We start from the raw sequence: 20285 nt of genomic DNA, 5'->3' as shown, positions 1-20285 counted from the left end.
CTATTCTTGAATTTTCATGTTTGAGCCAAAAATATAGTTGTTACTCCATGACACTATCATTTTAGATGCAGTTGTGATAAAAAAATAAATAGCTGAAATAGGCAGAGGTTCCTTTTACAATTTCACCTTTAAAGTAGTACTGAGTGTCAGTGAACGCAATGAGTAATACTAAATGAGCAGTATGGTAATATCAATCAAATAACTGCATTGGACTTATTTTGTTTAGGCCAATCCATACTCAACATTCAGGATTCTGAATACTATCCACCTTCAAGATCATCATTTTCTATAGTTTCAGAGTTATCTGCCAATGATAGTGTTTCAGTCACATCATGTATGTCACATAGCCACAGTATATCACCTGTAGCAAAAAGAAAAAAAAACATCTCCATCATCCAGAAACAACTATCGATAAGTTTGTGATAAGAACCAGCAAATTACAAAAAGAGGTATCTGATGAAAAAACTGACCAGTTTGTTTATGCAACAAACTCTCCTTTCTGTGGGATTGAGAACCCACATTTCATTAACATGATTCAGTCATTAAGACCAGGACACAGTCCACCCAAAGGAACAGATGTCGCAGGCTAATTGCTGGATAAAGCATATGAAAGAGAAATTGAGCAGTGTACAAAAGGTCTAGAGGGTAAATTTGTTAACCTGAGTCTTGATGGGTGGAGCAAAGTTCACAACGATCCTGTTGTATGTGCATGTGTGACAACAGAAGGGAATGTCTTCCTTACAGAAACAATTGATACATCAGGAAATGCACACACAGCAGAATACTTACAAGAAGTAGCAGTAAAAGCTATAACAAACTGTGAAAAAAAATTCAAATGTCTAGTACGCAGCTTGGTCACAGACAATGCTGCAAATGTATCCAAGATGAGAAGAAATCATCTAGAAGAGAGAGTCCCAAGCTAATAGCATACGGTTGCAGTGTTCATTTGATGCACCTCCTAGCCAAAAAGACTTCAAACAAAGGCCAATGTTGTTGAAATCGTAAAATACCTCCATAACAACCACTTTTCAGCAGCTCCTCTGAAAAAAGTGGAGGGAACCAAGCTAATTCTCCCATAAGATGTGCGATGGAACTCAGTAGTGGACTGTTTTGAGCACTATATCAAGAACTGGCCTAATCTGATGAGAGTTTGTGAACAAAATGGTGAAAAAAAATAGATGGCACTGTCACAGCCAAAGTCCTCAACATTGGGCTTAAGAGAAATGTTGAACACATGCTGAAGACCCTGAAGCCTACTTCTGTAGCCTTGAACAAAATGCAGAGAAATAGCTGTTTTATTGCTGACGCTGTTGCAATTTGAAAGGAACTGAGTGAGATCTTAAAAAAAGAGAAATATGCAATGACAGAGTTAAATTACAAGTATTAAAAAGAACCAAATGGGACAAGCACCATCTCCAGCTCATTTTCTTGCAAATGTGCTCAATACTCGGTACCAGGGTCAAACCTTAACTGCTGAAGAAGAGGAGTTGGCCATAACATGGACATTAAGCAATCACCCCTCCATAATGCCAACTATAACAAACTTCAGGGCTAAGGGTGAATCATTCAAGCAATGTATGTTTGCTGATGAGGTTTTAAAGAAAATCACACCAGTGAACTGGTGGAAGTCACTTAAGTACTTTAAATTCAGAGACTGTTGAAGTGATAATCTCACTTTTAACAACAGTAGCTTCTTCTGCCAGTGTAGAAAGAATATTTTCTTCCTTTGGACTAATTCATTCCAAATTGAGAAATCGTTTGGGACCTGAAAAAGCAGGAAAGCTTGTTTGTCTTTTCCAGATTATGAACAAACAGGAAAATGAAGGCGAAGATGACTGAGTTAGCTGCAGAAGCCAGTATTTTAAGTTCCTCATGTTGACCCGGCTGACAGTCAATTTAATTTTTCTTTTTTAATATATTATTTAACTATTTTAGTTAAAAATTAACAAAAACAAACCTGATTTTAAAAAACTTGAATGTTTAACTAAATTCAAAAATTCATATGCTAGTTTTGTTAAAATATTATATGTTTGCTGTTGAAGAAAAAAATCCAGCATACATAACGTTGTTGTTTTAGTTAAATAAAAATTTAGATGTCTGTCTGGTGATGTTCTCTTCCTAATACAGCATGGCAAGAAAAGCCTCCAAATATTAATGATTAACCTGTTGAATTGGAGATATTTATGAAGTCATTGGGAGGTTGACTATCTGCTTCAATTACCTTTGGTAAATGAAATAACAAAAAAATCATTCATTTTCTGATATAGCTGCAAAACTAATCTGAAAAGTTTTCAAAATAAATCACTTAAATTTATAGTGTGTACCTTCTAAAAATGAAACCTACATCTCTGAGTTGTGAAGAATATGTATTAAGGTTATACCAACCAACAAGAACGCCCTTTTATGTAGAAACCCATGATTAAATCGAGTCTTCCTGACTAGTGATTTAAATCAAATCCACCCCGAAATATATCATTTGCCAAGATTCTCACTTCTGAAGAATACAAAATGGTTGTCTCAGGAGAATAGCACTAAGTATTAACCAAAAATATGACGTGAACTTGAGCAAGGATAACGGCATTCTGTTTTGTTTTTAATGACAGGTAAAGTCAAATTGAAACCCAAATCTTCAAAGTCTTTTACAGCCAAATGATAGTAAACAAACACCAGACAATGTTCAAACTTTGAAAGGAAAATCCTAAAGTCAACCAAATTAGTAGTCCTAAAACCAGCAATGATTTTGCGTTCGCACATTTTACAGACAGATCCCATTGGACTGAGGGACCAAATATGAACAGATTCAGGAAATTGAGTTCAGCAGTACTACTTTGTGTGTACTTACATACATGACAGAGTCACGGCTCATTTAATATTCATATTCAGTTGCCCCAAGATGTACACTGTCTGCAGACTGTAGAGGCCGCTTTGGCTCTGACCAGATCAGCACTGGCATGGCTTGGCCACTGACCAGCAACTCAAGAACCTGGTGTCAAAACTAAGGAAGTGGAGTCAGCTTTCTGACACACTGAGTCTTCTGCAACCTAACTATCTCTTTCACCCAGAATGCACCAAAGATCTGACCAAAGTAGGGGAGTATGCACACATTTGACCACCACCAATGTAATGATTTGTGATCTCTAGAGAAATCATGGCACCCTCCCAAATACAGAAGAGTTACTACATGATGGAAACAGGCACTCTGGTTTAAGGTCAGAAGCAAAGCACAAAAGTCACCAATACCCAGGAAGCGACCTTCAGTGTTAGGGTCGTTCAGAAGGATCCTTCATTAGGTTAATCTGGGGATCCATTAATACCCTGTGTTCACAGGTAAAGTGAAGATGTAGAGAAGAGGGAACGTTTCACCCTAAGAGTCCAACGATGCATTACTGAGACATCTGACCTATTTTTAATTAGGCCATATCCAAAAGGTTACCCACAAAAATAGTATTAGAGTGGAGTAGCCTCAAGGTGCAAAGAAGATATGCAACAGTTCTCTTATGAGCTGCACCAACAGCAGACACTTCTGCTATGCCCAAAGGTCCTTTTGTCAGCTAATGCCAATGCAACCATAGAACTCATCTGTGAAAGAAAAACATCCCATTAAATGTTACCATATCAGGAACCACATCGTGAGCAAGATACAGACTGAACAAGTTGCTTCAATCCCACAGTCTTTCACAGACCGAATATGGTCAAAACCATAACCCTCATAAGCCAACAATGGCCAATTTGTCTCATCACTCAATTCACAATGCCCTCATATACCATAAGACAAGAGAACACACAACAGCCCTAACCTCTCACCGATGCTGCCAGATGCTAACACACCTCTCTTACAGCAACCACAGCTTTCCTGCACTACCTTGAGTGCACAGAGTCTTCTCCTATCTTGGTCCATTATTAATATCTGGAAGTTCACTGACACCACCAAGAACTTGCACTGCTACAGTTCACCTTAAACTTCCTTAGATCTCAACTTGTTGGAAGTATCTGCACACCAGGGGATACACATTTGTCAACTCCAGTCAGACAAAACCTTCTGACCTTACAATGGGATGGTAGTTATTCCCTGCTGGCACTAAGCAAGGTATAGACCAGGAGGTCTCAGTCATGCACTGAATGTGATGCTTTTTTACTTTCATAGTGTGTGAGTCATCTCTTCAGGGGATCCTGGCTATCCTGTGTTAATACAGATCATTTTGGTACTGCATGGGTTTTATGGGTTTTCCAGTCTGCAGCACGTCCAGGCATTCAGCCTGGGAGCAGTTTTCCTCCTACCAGTCACTTGGAGACCTGACACCTAGGTGGCCTTAAGTTATTCAAATTCATACATTACTGTCAGACATTACTGTAACACTGTTGCAAAAAAAAGCTAACATCATTCTGGGATGTATTGGCAGGAGTACTGTAATTCTTCCGCTCTACTCTGCGCTGATTAGGCCTCAGCTGGAGTACTGTGTCCAGTTCTGGGCTCCACATTTCAGGAAAGATGTGGACAAATTGGAGAAAGTCCAGAGAAGAGCAAAAAAATGATTTAAGGTCTAGAAAACATAACCTATGAGGGAAGATTGAAAAAATTGAGTTTGTTTAGTCTGGAGAAGAGAATATTGAGAGGGGACATAATTTTCAAGTACATAAAAGGTTGTTACAAGGAGCAGGGAGAAAAATTGTTCTTCTTAACCTCTGAGGAGTGCAAGCAGCAATGGGCTTAAATCGCAGAAAGGGCGGTTTAGGTCGGACATTAGGAAAAACTTCCTGTCAGGGTGGTTAAGCACTGGAATAAATTGCCTAGGGAGGTTGTGGAATCTCCATCATTGGGGATTTTTAAGAGCAGGTTGGACAAACACCTGTCAGGGATGGTCTAGATAATACTTAGTCCTGCCTTGAGCGCAGGGGACTGGACTAGATGACCTCCTGAGGTCCCTTCCAGTTCTGTGATTACTAATCAAGATCCTGAAGGTGAATTTGACCTTTAATGTACTAGGAACTTAGTGCCCTAGCATCTCAAAGTTGTCCTATTTAAGGTGGAGAACAGTATCTCTAACATTATTTATATTGCAGTAATGCCAGAGAGGGACCAGGACCACATTGAAAAAGGCACTGTACAAACAGAAAACAAAAATGGTCCCTATCACAAGGAGTTTACATTCTTACCAAAATATATCCTTACCGATTACATAGCAGAGAAGCAAAACTTCAAATGGGCTGAGGCACTCTATGCTAGTCCCTCTCTCATGTTTTCTGGCTCAGGTGAATCTCATTCAGATTAGAAAACTGGAGGAAGTTCTCCTCACTTCATCAAGATTAGTCTTACTTGTTTCTGAAAGACTATTAATAGGCCCTTCTACCAAGTTTCTGGGTGGTTAGCTTCTAACAGAGGATGGAATAAACCCAGTTTTTTGGGAACTTGCACCAGAGGCCTCCAGATACCTGAGAAGGTTTTTTACCTCATAGCCTAAATGTGTTCTGCAGATGGGAATCAATGGCCTCAAAGTAGTTGATCTTCAAAGAATAGGTGCTTTAATTGAAAGGACAGTGTTTTGTGTGCACAGAAATGCCTGAAGGATCTTGGCACAGAAGCTGTATAAGATGATAGAACATGCAAGGTAAGCCTTGAGGCAGATTCTTATAGCAGGTAAGACAGGGCCTTGAGGCTTCAGTCTAGATCCCCCTTTATATGCAATGGGAAGAAAGATGAATCAAAGTGGGACTTCAAAGAATGATCATCCTTCTGAACAACCCATCAGCAGTCCTGATATGCATCAGTAAATCGGACTATGGAATAGCTCTGTCTGAAGTATAAAATGAATTAACGAGTGGACAAGGCTTGATACCAGCGCTTCTCTCTGCTTTGTCCAATAGACACTTCAAGCAGCACTGTCTTGTACTTGGCACACTCAGTCTTCCACATCAGGCAAAACTATCAACAAGCGCTCAATATTCCATGCAGAATGCCCCATCAGGATACCAACTCTAGAGCCCTGCAAGCATTAACAGGTCCACCTCAAAGCTTTACCATCAACACTGACTGCTGGGTGCCACACAATGCAGGCTACTGCATATGAAACATATGGCATTTCTTTTGTGCTTTCAGGCAGAAGCAATGGCCATGAAATGCTGAGATCAAGATATTCTCTACAGAGACCTGAAAGCTATCCAGGAGGAGGCCTAGAAGCAAGAAAGAAAACACCAATCCAAGCACCAAAGTGTAACCAGCTATTTGGGTTCACAGTGAAGCAACTAGACTGGGGATCCAAGAATGGAAGCTCATGACCTGAAGTACCCTCCAAAAAGATAAGCTAAGAAGACAGTGAGCCAAGGATCCTCACAAGGCAAAAAACACTTAGATGCCCTGAACAACTTAGTTCAATACCCTGAAACAAAGATAAAGATAAAATGTCAAATAAACCCAAGGAAGAGGTAAAACAAAGTGCTACCAACAAGCTCTGGAAGTTACAATGTCAGGGACTAAAGGTCTCCTTATGGGGAGACAAAATGACTCTTTCAAGGAGAGATGTGACACAAAAAGAACCTCAGCCAGGGAGGGACTGAAGAAAACCGAAGCAACAAGAAATTGGACTGCAGTGAAGAGTAACTACTTTGGTTGAAGGGGCAAAGCTTTTGTGGGAAGCTCCATCACTGACTGATCAAGGAAAGGACTGGAAATTTCAGGTGGCAGCCATTAGAAGTTCAGGTGGAATGTGACCGCCAGTAGATGCTCTGCTGTTCTTTGGGGACAAAATAAAACCTTTAACATTTGCAGAGTTCCACCCTGTTCTGTCTAGGAAACATTCAGGAGTGAGGATTCTACCAAATGATATTTAGAAATGGTCAGTGTTATAAACCCCATTAAGGGCAAATAAATGAGTCCAATAGCATTTTCATTGTAAACCCCTCTGAAGCAACAAGCTTCAAGCTGAAATTTAGTGTACAAGGACTTTGTCTGACAGTTTTTTTCCTACTTTTTTAAAAAAAAATTGTGGAGCCATTTTTAATTAGAGGGCAACCAGAGATTAACTATACCACTGCTGTATTTAAACAGAATCCAATATCTGATTTAAGATCAAATACAGGCAGAAATTCAAACAAGACCTAAAAAAGTACAAGATTCAGATTCAGAGCCACAAAAGCTACGGAGTTCAGTTACACATCAAACCTCACAACATCCTAGGATGCTAGTCCCTAAACAACCAGAAGTAACTTCACTTCTTTGTGCCTAGAATACGAAAATTTGATCCAAAGCTGCAATTTTTTTTTCCTGCATCTGTTTCAGGAAGCTATAACCTTTTTGCTTTAATACACCATTTGTATTTTGGAAACTCCAAGAGCCTCTGGCATTAGGCTTTTAATTCTCCTCACTGTAAGAAATTGTGTTTTTTGCTTCCCCTTACCACCACATCACACCCCAAAAAGCCCACTTTAATGCAGTATTCATGTGCATTCTGCCTCAAGGAACTCAAAGGGAAAATAAGACGCCTGAATTCAAAGTTTGGGACTGCAAGCAAAACCCTACCCAACAGTTGTGCCTAACCAGAACAACTTTTTAATACCTCATGTCAGGGTGATCAGAATCATTGAAAGTCTACAAATGGAAGCGTGTAAGCCATTTTAGGAGAGTAAAGCAAGCGTTTCAGACAGAGGCTCGTAGCCGCAACCCAAAGTTTGTTGGTGAAAACGTCGAACTTAGTGGCAGATGTACATATCACCTCATCTACCAGGTTGGGGTTTTTCTTTGTTTTTGTGGGTTGTTTTTTTTTTTTTTGGGGGGGGGGGGGATTGTCACACATTTGATATAATTAATTTGCAAGGGGCAAGATGTCAAGTAAATGTTATAAAAAAGACCATTTATTGCTATAGCCCCAATCTGAAAAGAATGCATCTTGGGGTGCTTATTCTTCACGCAAATTCTTACACTGTGTAATTTGGATATATCCCACATTCCCTGATCAGAGTGCAGATTCTATGCCAAGTACCACACAGCTCTTCCTCAAAAGAAAACCTTCCATTTTCCTCAGAACAGTGATCTGAAAGTTCACTGAGGGCCTGATCCAAAGCCCACTGAAGTCAATAGAAAGACTCTGACTTCAAAATGGGCTTTGGATCAGTGCCACAATCAAGAGCACTAAAACTACTGAGCCATCTGATTCAAAGAGGTTGTAACCCAGTTTCCATCCTGTTTTTATTCTGGATTTGACATCTGGAGAACTTTACTGCTTTTACATTAAACTGATTGATATATTAAAGTTTTGTTACTAATTGGTCACTAAAATATTTTGAAATAAAATGTTGAAGGTTTACAAATGATTGAGAGTGCTTTTCACCAACATGAGCTAGGGAGACGTTTCAGCTCATTCACCATTCTGAAAGCGATTAGCAATAACTTTTTAAACTTCCCCCTTTAGTTACCTGAGTAAATCTAGCAGATTTTAAAATACACAATGCAAATCCTCTACATTAGTTTTACTTAGTGCCTACTGGGCCAAGTTATAAACAACATGAGGGGCCTTGGACATTAATAGTTAATAATGGCCCCAATATACCAAGGTAAATGCCTAGCTTAACAACTCAATCATTTTGTTAATCAATTTATTGCCTAGTACATTCCCCAGTCAAGGATGTGCCACCAAGATATAGCAAAAAGAAAAGGAGTACTTGTGGCACCATAGAGACTAACCACTTTATTTGAGCATAAGCTTTCGTGAGCTACAGCTCACTTCATCGGAAAGCTTATGCTCAAATAAATTGGTTAGTCTCTGTGGTGCCACAAGTACTCCTTTTCTTTTTGCGAATACAGACTAACACGGCTGCTACTCTGAAACCTGTCAATATATAGCATAAGCTTTGTAAAACTAGACTGATTCAAAATAATACTCAGCCTAAGAATATATAAGCTTCAGACAGGAATTTCATTTGTACAGTTTTAACAAGTTTTGAAATACTTACATATTTGAAAACTGCTGTATTACTGAAGAGTCAATTTTCTGAGCACTATGGGCCCTAGTACGAGTTGAAATTAGAGGTGAATGAGCCTATTTTATCATACTAACATTGTGGACCACCAGAAGAAAGCACAATGAAGCAACCATTCACTATTATGCCAGAAAGGATGCGTTTTCTACCTAGAATACCAAAAAAAAAAAAAGCAGGCCGCAGGGATATGCTGGCCGCTGCTTCCCGCAGCTCCCATTGGCCGGAAACGGCGAACCGCGGGCACAGGGAGCTGTGCCTCCAGATGGTCAACACAAACATGTCTCGCGGCCTGTCAGCAGATTACCCTGATGGGCCGCGTGCCGAAGGTTTCCGACCCCCATCTACAGTCACTATACATTTTAGAAATTCGTCTGTAGGAGAATCACCATGGCTCACTCTCACTCATGCTTCCCAGCATCACCTGCAGAGACTTGTAATTAATCTGGTCCTGAAGTCCAGCATCCTGTTGGAAAAATCCTAAATGCAGGAAGAGAGCTAATATAGGCATAGTTTTGCACTGGTCCTGTGGAAAAGGACAGGAGGACAAAAGAGAAAAACTTCTCTTGCCATTGTACCTCACAAGCAGAGGTGAATCCCCTGTACTACTGCTGCTCCTGCACATACCATTTTACAACAGGAGAAGTAGAGAGAATCTAACTAGTGCCACATCAATTCCACATCTCTCCTGATGCAAATGTAACTGAGATAACTCCACAACCGGCTGAGTTACCCACTACAATTCCTCCATCTAAAAATGGTAGCTGTTCAGAATTCTTGGAAAAATGAAAAAGTGCCAACATTTTCTTTAAAAAAAAATCATACAACAAAAGCATAGCTAAAGACAGTTATTTGTATATGACAAAGTAAAGCCTTCAAAATACACAAAGATTCAGAGACATTTGTAATTTTGTGCTGTGATTCATATAACAACCTAACATCAGGAAACATGCTTTAAGGAAGAAATATCGGATCATGCCCATGGACATGTTATTTACCACTTAGCAAATAAGAAGGTTCCTGTGTATAAAATAATGATTTACGTCTTGCTTGTCGCATTCATGTATCCAAATTCAGTGGGATCACGATGTTTTGCATGTCACTGACTACAACCATATGCAGAGACAGATGTATTTTACTTCAACCTGCTGCTACAGTTTTGGTAAAGCCTGAGAAGCCAAATCCTTGGAGACCCATATAAGTAGTTTAAGCTGACAGGTAAATAAATCAGCAAAATTACTTAGTTTGTCAGATAAAAAATCTAAATGACTTTGGGCTCAATCTCCACAGAGGGGCACTGGTTAATGTGCAGAGAAAGATTAAAGTAAGATCATTACATCAATAGAGCATGCACTGGAAGACCATCCCACTGGAGCATGAAAGCAAGTCATGGAGGAGAGACTAGAGACAACCAACCAGAAGCGCGCCGGGGGGGGGGGGGGGAACGACTTGCAACAGATATACTTGTAAGTCCCATTAAATCCACTGGCAGAGAAAGACTGCTGTACACTTTGGACATAGCAATCCATAGCAAAGAGCCAGAATTCTTCCAATAGTATACTTAATCTTTCCCCCCAGCACCCAACCCACACACATTAGTAGGAAAAAAAAATTTCTACACAAGAGTTTTAACGAAGAATTGATTACGGATCTGAACTGATAGCTCCTTTTAGGCAGAGTTAAGGATTCAGCCTGAAAGAGATCATTTAACAAGAGACCATCTCAACCACATCTACTTAAAATTAACTAGGTTTTGTTGGAATCTAGCATCTAAAATTCCTGAATGCCTAGGGACCTCTTGAGTTTATATATTACACACACAATTTCCATAGACCTTTAACTTATGGTGTATATAGTTTTTATTTAAAAAATTTGTAGAACATTTCAAGTTTACATACGCAATTCAGTGTGTAGGAAAAAAAGATAAATAGTTGTAGGTATCATAAGATTAGGAATGGAATGCAAGGTTGTGAAGTCTGCAGGATCATTGATTTTTGAATCAACCATCATAGAAATATCAAGTTACTGTTCTTCTCAAAAATCTTATTCTAACCTTGACAGTCCACTTGACTACAAACTAGAAATTATTTCAGTTCCCTCAATTATTTACTGTTGATTAAAATAATTGCCAACTGTAATACAATATGTATTACATTATTTTCTACCTGTCCAACCCCCAAATTAAGGGTTCTTTTTAACAACTGACACCATTAACACTTCAAAAAACAAAAACAGGAAAGAGAGAAAAAACTAGAACTGGATCTCACCAGAAAAGGTAATAAATCTAGTTTTTAAATAATTTCTACAATTTAAATATACGAAATGATTTCAGGTCTTAGTTTTGGGGGTTTTTTAAAATGAGTTCTCTAATTTTTCAGGTACCAGAACAAGCAGTTTTAGTGAAAAATACATTTAAGTTATAAAAATAAAGATTTCCAAGTGAATTCTTGACAATTGCCTACAGCTTCATTGCTGATGGACAGTATTTTATAGTAAAGGGTGTGGAAGATGTGTGACTTTGTGATAGGGCACAGGAACATGAGTCAAGAGACCCAGGTTCTATTCCTGGCTCTGTCGCTTACCTGTTACATGGTCATGAACAAGTCACTTCACCTCACCTTCCTCTGCTCCCTCTCCCTACCCTTTGCATATCTTGTCTACTGAGACTGTAAGCTCTTTGAAGGAGGACTGTAACTTTAGAGTCTGTACAATGTCTAGCACAGTCTCAGTTGCACAATTGTAATACAAGTAAAAATAGTTTTATTTGCTATAATACAAAAACTTTGTAAGTTACCTGATTATACAATCTATTAAAGAGGCAGCAAATGAAAATAAGGTGAACTGCGACAGACAGACTCACCCAAGTTTCAGAGAGAAAGAGCACATGTAAAATTGAAAGGGGGGAACTCAGGATTAAGATCTTGCTGTGCAAGAAAGGGGGCAGGAGTTAGACGTGAAAGGAGAGAAGGCTAGAAAGAAAAAAGTGAGGTCAAACAAATGGAGAGAAACTCCAAGAAGGAGCCTGAAAACTGGGTAGAGACTTTGTATCAATTTCTGAAATAGACAGGGAGCCAGGTTAAAATTTGAGGTGATGTGTTTCTAATGAAGAAACAACCTTCCACATTTTAAAGTCAATGAAAATTAAATTTTCTATTACAGTAATCTAGATGACAGAAGATGAGAATATGAATCATTTTTATAAGAGGAGCAAGTCCTGAAGATTTTCAATATGAGAAATGTATACACCTTGGATACGAGGGTTGCAGAAGAATTAAGGGTCAAGATGAGAACAAATCAAGATTTATAAAAAATGGATACCAAGTGGAAGGGAGATCAAGGGAGTGTACATTTGGCTCTAAGGGCTGCTGTTAATCAACAGAATCTGATTTTTGGATATGCCTAGCCGAAGGACACTAAATTCCATACAGATCTCTGCTACCACAAATCTGTATATTAACAGTTCTCAAGAAATGAGAGAGTTGTTTAATATTTTACAACTAACTTACATTTCAAATAATATTTTTTTATCCAACAACCAAAAGATATGTACAGTATTACAATGTTATAACATTTATCAAGGAATACAAAGTTCAAGATATCCTCTCCAATATATAACACCATTTAACACCCCTGATTAATGGAAGGAAATCTTGCCCAAAATGAACTTAAAAAAATATTTGGTATTTCTGAAGACTATTTGGGATGCTAAATTTACATAAAGCACTTGTCAAGCATTTCATTACAGTATTAATGAAAATGGAAGACTTTTACTCCAAAGCCTAGACTACACAGAGAAAGGTTTGCTGGGTATACATATACCAGCAGAATCTGAGTGAAAGCTGCATCTACGCTTTTTTAGCAGTGTTTCTGCTAATACAGCTTATACCAGGTCCCCAAACGAAATACACTATATCAGCAAAAGCACTTTTATGAAGGAATGTCCATGTCTACACGAAGGCTTTCGCCAGGACATAAATGTCATCAAAAAAATCTTACCTGATATTGCTTATAATAGCAGAAGTTTCTAGCATAGACCTGGCCCAAGTGTTCAGATTTAGCATTCTTTGCAGAACTCAACTTACGGCTTCACATGTACAGACAGGTATCAGTCCTCCTTCCCACCAATTTTTGTCAACTGTTCACAATGAAGCGGTACCAGTACTTTTGTAACTACTGAGAAAATCTAAGATGTTCAGCTCCTAAAGTCAAGAGTTTAAGGGATGCATTAAGAATTACAAGGGATGACAAAACAAGATGTAAAGTTTAACCATTAATTTACTAGAAGAAAAACCATTCACAATATCAAGATTTTTTTTATACTCCTCAGTATCCAGGAGAAACAGTATTTTAGTGTTGGCAAATGATATGAACCTGTAGTTAAACACTTGAGCTGGCTTGTAATACAGTATTCCCTTCCTGCTTCTTCTTCCCCCGGACAAGGAATTTAGCCTTTATTAGAATTTATTTTTATAAATATTATTTATTATTATGTTTTATATAAAACATTTTTAAACTGTAAAAACTCTTAAGTTATACCACATTCTGTGGCTTCAGAGTAAATATTGCTTTCAAAACAGGAGAGAAACAACAGCCAAGGCTTCTTAGAAAGAGATCCAGCACTGCGACACAGTGGGGAAGAGGCGACTGGATGAGCAGAGAAGTGAGGTTTACTAGTGCAACCCCATGTGAACACCTTTTGAATTCTCCCAATGCATTTTGTGTTCTGAAACAGAATTCCCAATACCTTCCTTTTTTGTGTGCATTCTGAAAATGAACTAAATACTCTTGGTACGTAACAAAAACACAACTGGGGATGAATTATAGACCAAGTCTTGGCTTCTGTATGATGAAAATATTTGACATCTGCTAGTTTCAGCTCTAGCAACTCAACTAGACTCACCACTGCTCTTAGGTCTCCAATCTGCCAAATCCATATTTTAAATTAACACTGAACCAAATAAGCCAACAGTGAGAAATATACAAAAAGAATCCCCTTCACGCTTGCAAGCAAAGCGAAATGGCCACAACAATTTAGAAATTTCTGACACCTCACTTTATGAGCACAATCAAGTTCACAAGCTAATATTTAGATTACTGCAAAAAACAAAAACAAAAAACAAAACAAAAAAATGTAATGTTTCTAGTAAATAATTAAGGTAAGTTCAAAAGCATGATGCAACAATTATCCTAGGAGTGGGGCAACACAACTCATTCTATAGCTGGGACCTACCACACCACACTACACAACACATCACTAATTTAAAGTTACTTCGGGAAAAGAAAGGGAAAAAGCCTTAAGATATAGTAAAAACTGGAGTTGTGGTGTTTATGGAAACAGGTTATTGACATGAGACAAAAAACAGTCAAGGAAAGGAAGTGAAGGAATATAACCCGCAAATGATGGGTTTTGACTTAAAGAAACACTGTAATATTCAACTTTACAAGATACATGTGCTTCTGAGATGAAGGCATAATTATGTCCAGGTAACAAACATAGTACTGTGCCTCAAAGCCCACAATGTTAATACGTTACTTAACATGAGAACCCAGGGTAAAGAAGTCTTCATCAATAACTATTGAGTGTAATTTCATATGAAAAAATTGACACTATCCAAAGCCTTTGCATTATCTGTTGAATTAAGTAAAGTTTGAGTTTATACAAGTCTTATGAAGAAAGTACATTCTGTTTTGTCCACTATTATGTCACATCTGAATTCCTAAGAAATAGTTAAATATCCATAGTAAGTGTTTGACTATACCTATACAATGATTCCTCAACTATTAAGTCACTCAATACTCCTGATTAAAATGCTTACATTTTATTAAATATATTGAATACCTGCACTTGTTAAATAGAAATAAGCTCCTTGTAGCCTGGCACAACTAATGTTTTTATACTTTCAATCAGATGCATAAAAAGTTTCCACCTGTCCAGCTATTCTAAACAGCATCCTGACCCACACATAAAAAGCCTGAAGTCAAACTTGGACCTTTCTACACAATTGAAGGGGGGGAAATTATATGATTTTGAACTAAAACAATTCCCTGTTGAATGATCAACTTGACAGGGAAAGGAAATATATGAAGGCTACTGAATTCAAAGTACTTGCTTTCTAAGTAATGCTAAAAATCAACCACTGGGTCTGACAGGAGAGAAGTTCCTCTTCCTCCACCCCATCTCCCTCTTCTATTAGAGACTAGACCTGTTGATTTTGGGACAGAAATGTATCACCCCCCTTTCACAGTCTCTGTAACTCTGCCTATGCCTTAATGTGCTCTAAAAGTTCTCAGCAAACTTCTTTTTTAAATTACACACCAATTAAAACTTCATTATTCTAGAAGAAAAAATCAGCAAAAAAACTTTTTAATTAAGGTGATTCCAGTTAAACCAGTGCACAACTGAAAGCTAGACATTTAAACATCTTGTTTACTGTCTGATGGCCACCCATTTTTTTACTTATTTTCCTGGTAGCTCAAACAATTACAATGAACAAGAAAACTGGTGCCGACAAGGAACAACCTTAACTAGCCAATGTATAGCAGGAGGAGACAGACAGAGTTGGGGAGTCCCCAAAGTTTTCCTTTGGCTAAGATCTAAAAGCAAGTTTTGAGAAACAACTAGGGGCAGGCTGCTCAGTACTCTCAAAGCAAAATGATACCAAATACTTACCTGCTTCTTAATAAGAGGCAGTGAAAAGAAGAACAGCTTATTATGGTTAATTTCCAGTACAACCAGTTTACATTTGCTGGAGATTGGAACACCTAAAATTTACACCCTCTAGCTTGATTTCAGAGCAACTATGGATTGTTCCTCCCTACAAAACCACTGTTAAAAATCTTTGCAAGATTACAAAGAACAAGCCCCGTTCATCTTCACAACCCAATAAACATACATGGGAATTTCAGACATTTTGGCCTCACAGCAAAGAAATGGGAGATGCAAAATGAACTGCGCTCCATATTGATTCTTAATGCAAATAAGATGAAACGCTATGTGTTTGCATGAAGATAAAAAAGATCTTAAAAAGCCTTACAAATCACTAAAATCTGCAGTCTAGGTCTTTAAAAACTAAGACTAAGCTAAATTTCTAACAAAAAACAGAACCATTCTTCCTCAGAGAAAGACCAGGTGAGAAAGGGTGAAGGGAAAAGGTAAAAAAAATAAATAGAATAACCAGAATGCAAACAAGGGATAAAATGAGGAATGGAAGAGAATTCATTTCCTTATTCAGAAAAAAATGTGATGTAAAGTCCTTACATATAAGCCAACAAACATTAAGAGACAGATGTGTGTGTATACACATGCACACAGTTAAGACTGATGAAGAGAATGCTTATGTACACTATTTTATGCCTATCTCTATATATATATTTCTCTTAATCTGACTAAAGAACTTGATAGAATTATTACAACGAAAAGGATAAAAATGGTAGAATTGTTAGTCTCTCTGCAAATGGTCATATGCATAATAAACCAAACAGCTTTCCTCTCAATCACGTCCAACAAATAAAGGGCAAGAGCAATTAAATACCCGCCGAGGAGATTAATACACATAGGTGCAGAGGAAAAAGGGGTGCAAATGGGAAGACAGGAAGGGGGAGGGAAGAAGTAGAGCTGGAGAAAAAAAGAGGGGGAAAAGAAGGGGAGAGAAAGGGTTCTAGGTGTACAGCTGGGATATGCGGGGGTCTGGGCCCCTGATACTGACCTGTGCCGTCGCTTGCGGACACGGAGAGCGCCGGTGAGGAGAGTTTAGGCCGCTTGGCTGAAGGCGGGCCCGGCTCCACCACATTCTCGGCCATTTTTAATTCTTTTTAGACAAACACAACGAGGAGAGAGACGGGGGATCCCCAAAATCTTCGCCTTCCTCTCGGGCCCCCGACTCAGCTGAAGACTAAGGAGAGCGAGCGACGGATCTGGAGGACGCGGGGGTCCAAGTTCCCCTTTTTCTGCCCCTCGGATTCGGTCTCTGGTAGGGTGGCACCGGCTCAGCGGGGGGGAAGGTGGGGGGTAGGGTGGGGAAGAGGCCTTTTCCCCCGGGCCACGGGCAGAGGGGACGGGAAGAACACGGAAAGCGCCCCCGCCAGAAAATAAAAAGGAGAGAAGAAGCTGGTGGGCTTTTAGTCAAATTAATCCCGGCTGTTGTGCTGCTGGTGCTTCCTCATCTCTGCCACCATCATCTTCATCCTCCGGGGGGTCTCCTCCTCCTGCTGCCGCCTCACCGCCGCCATCAGCCTCTTCCTCCTCGGCGTCGTTCTCCTCCTCCTCATCGCCACAAGGAGGCGGGCGAAGGAGGGGAGAGGAGGAGGAAAAAGGAGAGAGAGAAAAAAATCACCCTCCTCTAGCAGCTCCTTCCCTGTCCAACACCACCCTACAAATAAAAAAAAAACACCCACCGCCCGCGAAGGGGCTGGAGGGGAGGAAGACAGCGCGTGTGCGGGGTCCCCAGCTCCCCCTGCTTCTTCCTCGCCAGGCACTAATGGCTGCAGAGAGGGGAGCTGGAAGGATGAGGAGGGTGAGGATAAGTCCCAGGAGTCTCCGCTTCACATCTTGTTGTGCGGGGAAGGAGGAGGGGTTGTTGTCCTGATGGAGGCAACGCCGATCCCGAGATGGGGGTGCAGGGGCGGGTTTCAGCGCCCCCTCCGCTCTCTCGCTCAGCCCGAGGAGCCGGGTGCCCCCCAGAGCAAGCGGAGGGACCGATCCCAAAGCAGGAGGAGGAGGAAGAAGCAGCCGGCCCCTCCCCCCTTCTCTCGCGCTACCTTCCCCCTCCCGAGTGGCTGAGGATGGTTATTAGCGCTGGGTTTGGGCAGGGCAAGGCAGGGGGTGTTGGGCTCCTCTCTTCCCCCCACTCCCTGCGCTCCGCGATGGTCACTCTCCGTCTCTCCCACCGCCGCTCAGGCGCTGCTAGGACGCCCTCTCGCCTCCGCCATAGGGGGCGGGGGCCCCAACGGGGGTCCAGACGCCTCCCAAAATACCGGCCCAAGAGGGGGAAATCTCCCCCTTATGGATAAAACAGACCGCGGGGGGGGGTCTCCTCTGCTCCGGGGCGGGGTGGGACGGGGCTTGGAGCGAGGAGGCCGAGCGCGCAGGCTCCCTACTGCCCCTGCCTGGCTCTCGGCGGCTGGCTGCGGGGCTGGTGTGATGTATGTGGGGGATGCGTCTCGGACTCTCTCTTCTCTCCCCGTTCCCCGCCCAGGCCCCTGGGTCTCTCTGCGCTGCCCGCCCCCTGGCTCGCCCCGTCCGGCTCGGTCTCTCTCGCCCTCCCTCAGTCGCTCACACACAAACAAAATGGCGGCTGTTGTTTCTTCACTCTCCCGAGTCCTCACAGGGAAGCGAGCGGCGGCGGCGGCCGGAAATGAGCCAAGAGAAAAAAGGAGGCGGGGCTAGGGGCGGGGGCGGAGCCATGCGGAGCTCGCACTCACAATGGAACGCGGGGGTTGGGGGCTAGAATGGGGGGGGGGGAGAATCGGGGGCGGGGCCAGCTGAAGTCACGAGACCAGGCCGACCACTCAGCGTGCGTTGCTCATCGGTCCCTTCCGCAAACTCCCTCACCTCCGCCCCTTAAAGGGGAAGGAGGACGAGGGGGAAAAACCATTTCTCTTCCCCCCACCCACACGGTGTATTATTAGTCGGCCGAAAAGTGCAGCGCGGTGGTTGCTTGGGACAGGCCTGTTGCAATCCTACAGCTGAGGCGGGGGGGAGAGGACGCAACCTGAAGCAGGCAGCTCCTCTGCTGCACAGCGGGGCGGGGGCACGACAGCCCGCGGTGCGGCTCTCCCTGCACGGCATACACTGCATAGACAAAGGCCCCACAGCTAAGCCCCTGGATTTGGGAGGGGAAGGTTTCTCAGGTGGAAGCAGAGCAGTACTTGGCCCATTTTCTACGTAGGTTCCTACACAGACAGCTGGGTATAGATATGATGAGCTGTCTGCACCTATATGTATATTACATCATTGTGCTACCTATGGTTGATAAATCATGGTGCAGGCGTGTGATGCAAAGCTGTGTCTAACCAGCCTGGCAAAATTCCACCTTCCTGCTTGCCTGGGAGAAGAAATTTTATTTATTTAAAATACAGCCATGGACACTATTTTTTCTCCCCCATTATCATCAATCATCATCGGCAAGCACAGCTGCATAGATTTTGTACTGGGACTGATATGCTTTTATGACAATTTTGCGAGGTTGGTTTCTCACAAACACACAAATTCTGATCTCACCTACGCTACTGTACAATGTTATTTACTATGTATCAACATTGGGCTTTGCTCTGCCCCAGGTATAAAGACACTGCCCCATCCAGCAGTTTAAATATATGGCTACTATCCTGCATCTTTTTCCATGTGGGCAGACCCCTACATCTGTGAACAGACCTAGTGACTTAAACAGGCTCTGCACGCACCCAGAGGGCTCCATGCATGCAGAACAAGTTGTAGCAGCTAGGCCTAAAAGACAGGCAAGAATGTATGCAGGGATACAAAATCTGGTGATAACTCAGAAAGGGGAGTTGTTTGGTTAAATTAAAAACAAGAGTGTCTTTAGGGTGACCAGCAAGTGTGAAAAATCAGGACGGGGGTGGGGGGGTAATAGGAGCCTATATAAGAAAAAAGACCCAAAAATCAGGACTGTCCCTATAAAATCAGGACATATGGTCACCCTAAGTGTCTTCTTTCTTGCCACTTCCCTGTTCAGGGTCAGCAAGTTTTATTGCCTTCTTTCAAAACTCATGACCTGGCGGTCACACAAATTAGTATTTTGATGGTTTGCTAATATCTGGTTCATGTACCATATCTTTGTCCTCTCCCTTGGTCATCTTCCATCCAAGATCAGCTCAAGGGCCATTCTACCAATATAACTCTCAGGTCTTTGCTGGACATGTCCATAACAATGTAGTATAGCCTCCTTCAACTTGTCTTTAGTTGGGACAACTCTCAGTAGGCCCTTTACAGCCTCAGTTCATTTCCTCTCAAGGAATGTCCAGTAATCTCACCATCTCACCATCTTCATTTCCATAATGGAGAGCATACTGATTTCTTTTTCTTGTGGCTGGCCAAGACTCTGTTCTGTACATTAGTATGGGTTGAACTACAGTTTTACACACTACCTTTTAACTTTATTGGTATCTTTTTATCACAGAGAACTGAGGTCAGCTCCCACCATTTGTACCAAGCTGCTTTGATATGATGCCAGACATCATGTAGGAGGGAACCATTGTCAGAAACCATTGATCCTAGGTATTTAAATTATTTCACTCTTCTAAGCTGTCTGCCTACAATATCCTTTGTGGTGGGTCCTCCTCCCTCTGTCTCACCAAAGTTC

The 20285-nt window shown here is 41.2% G+C and overlaps 1 protein-coding gene across 3 annotated transcripts in view; it reads right to left on the bottom strand.

Moving 5' to 3' along the window:
- Nucleotides 1–18296, bottom strand: part of EP300 (EP300 lysine acetyltransferase) — a 133182-nt gene extending 114886 nt beyond the window's left edge. For 2 of the 3 annotated variants that reach the window (XM_048834977.2, XM_075124197.1), the window contains exon 1: nucleotides 16674–18296. In XM_048834977.2, coding sequence (XP_048690934.1) covers nucleotides 16674–16767 — 94 coding nt within the window. In that variant the 5' untranslated portion in view covers nucleotides 16768–18296. The remainder of the gene's footprint in view (nucleotides 1–16673) is intronic. The other variant, XM_048834982.2, reaches the window with a different exon arrangement.
- Between the last annotated feature and the right edge of the window lie 1989 nt (nucleotides 18297–20285).

This window comes from Caretta caretta, chromosome 1 (genome assembly GCF_965140235.1).
Source record: "Caretta caretta isolate rCarCar2 chromosome 1, rCarCar1.hap1, whole genome shotgun sequence".
In the NCBI taxonomy this organism is placed as follows: Eukaryota; Metazoa; Chordata; order Testudines; family Cheloniidae; genus Caretta; species Caretta caretta.
This window is presented reverse-complemented; position numbering and strand designations above follow the sequence as displayed.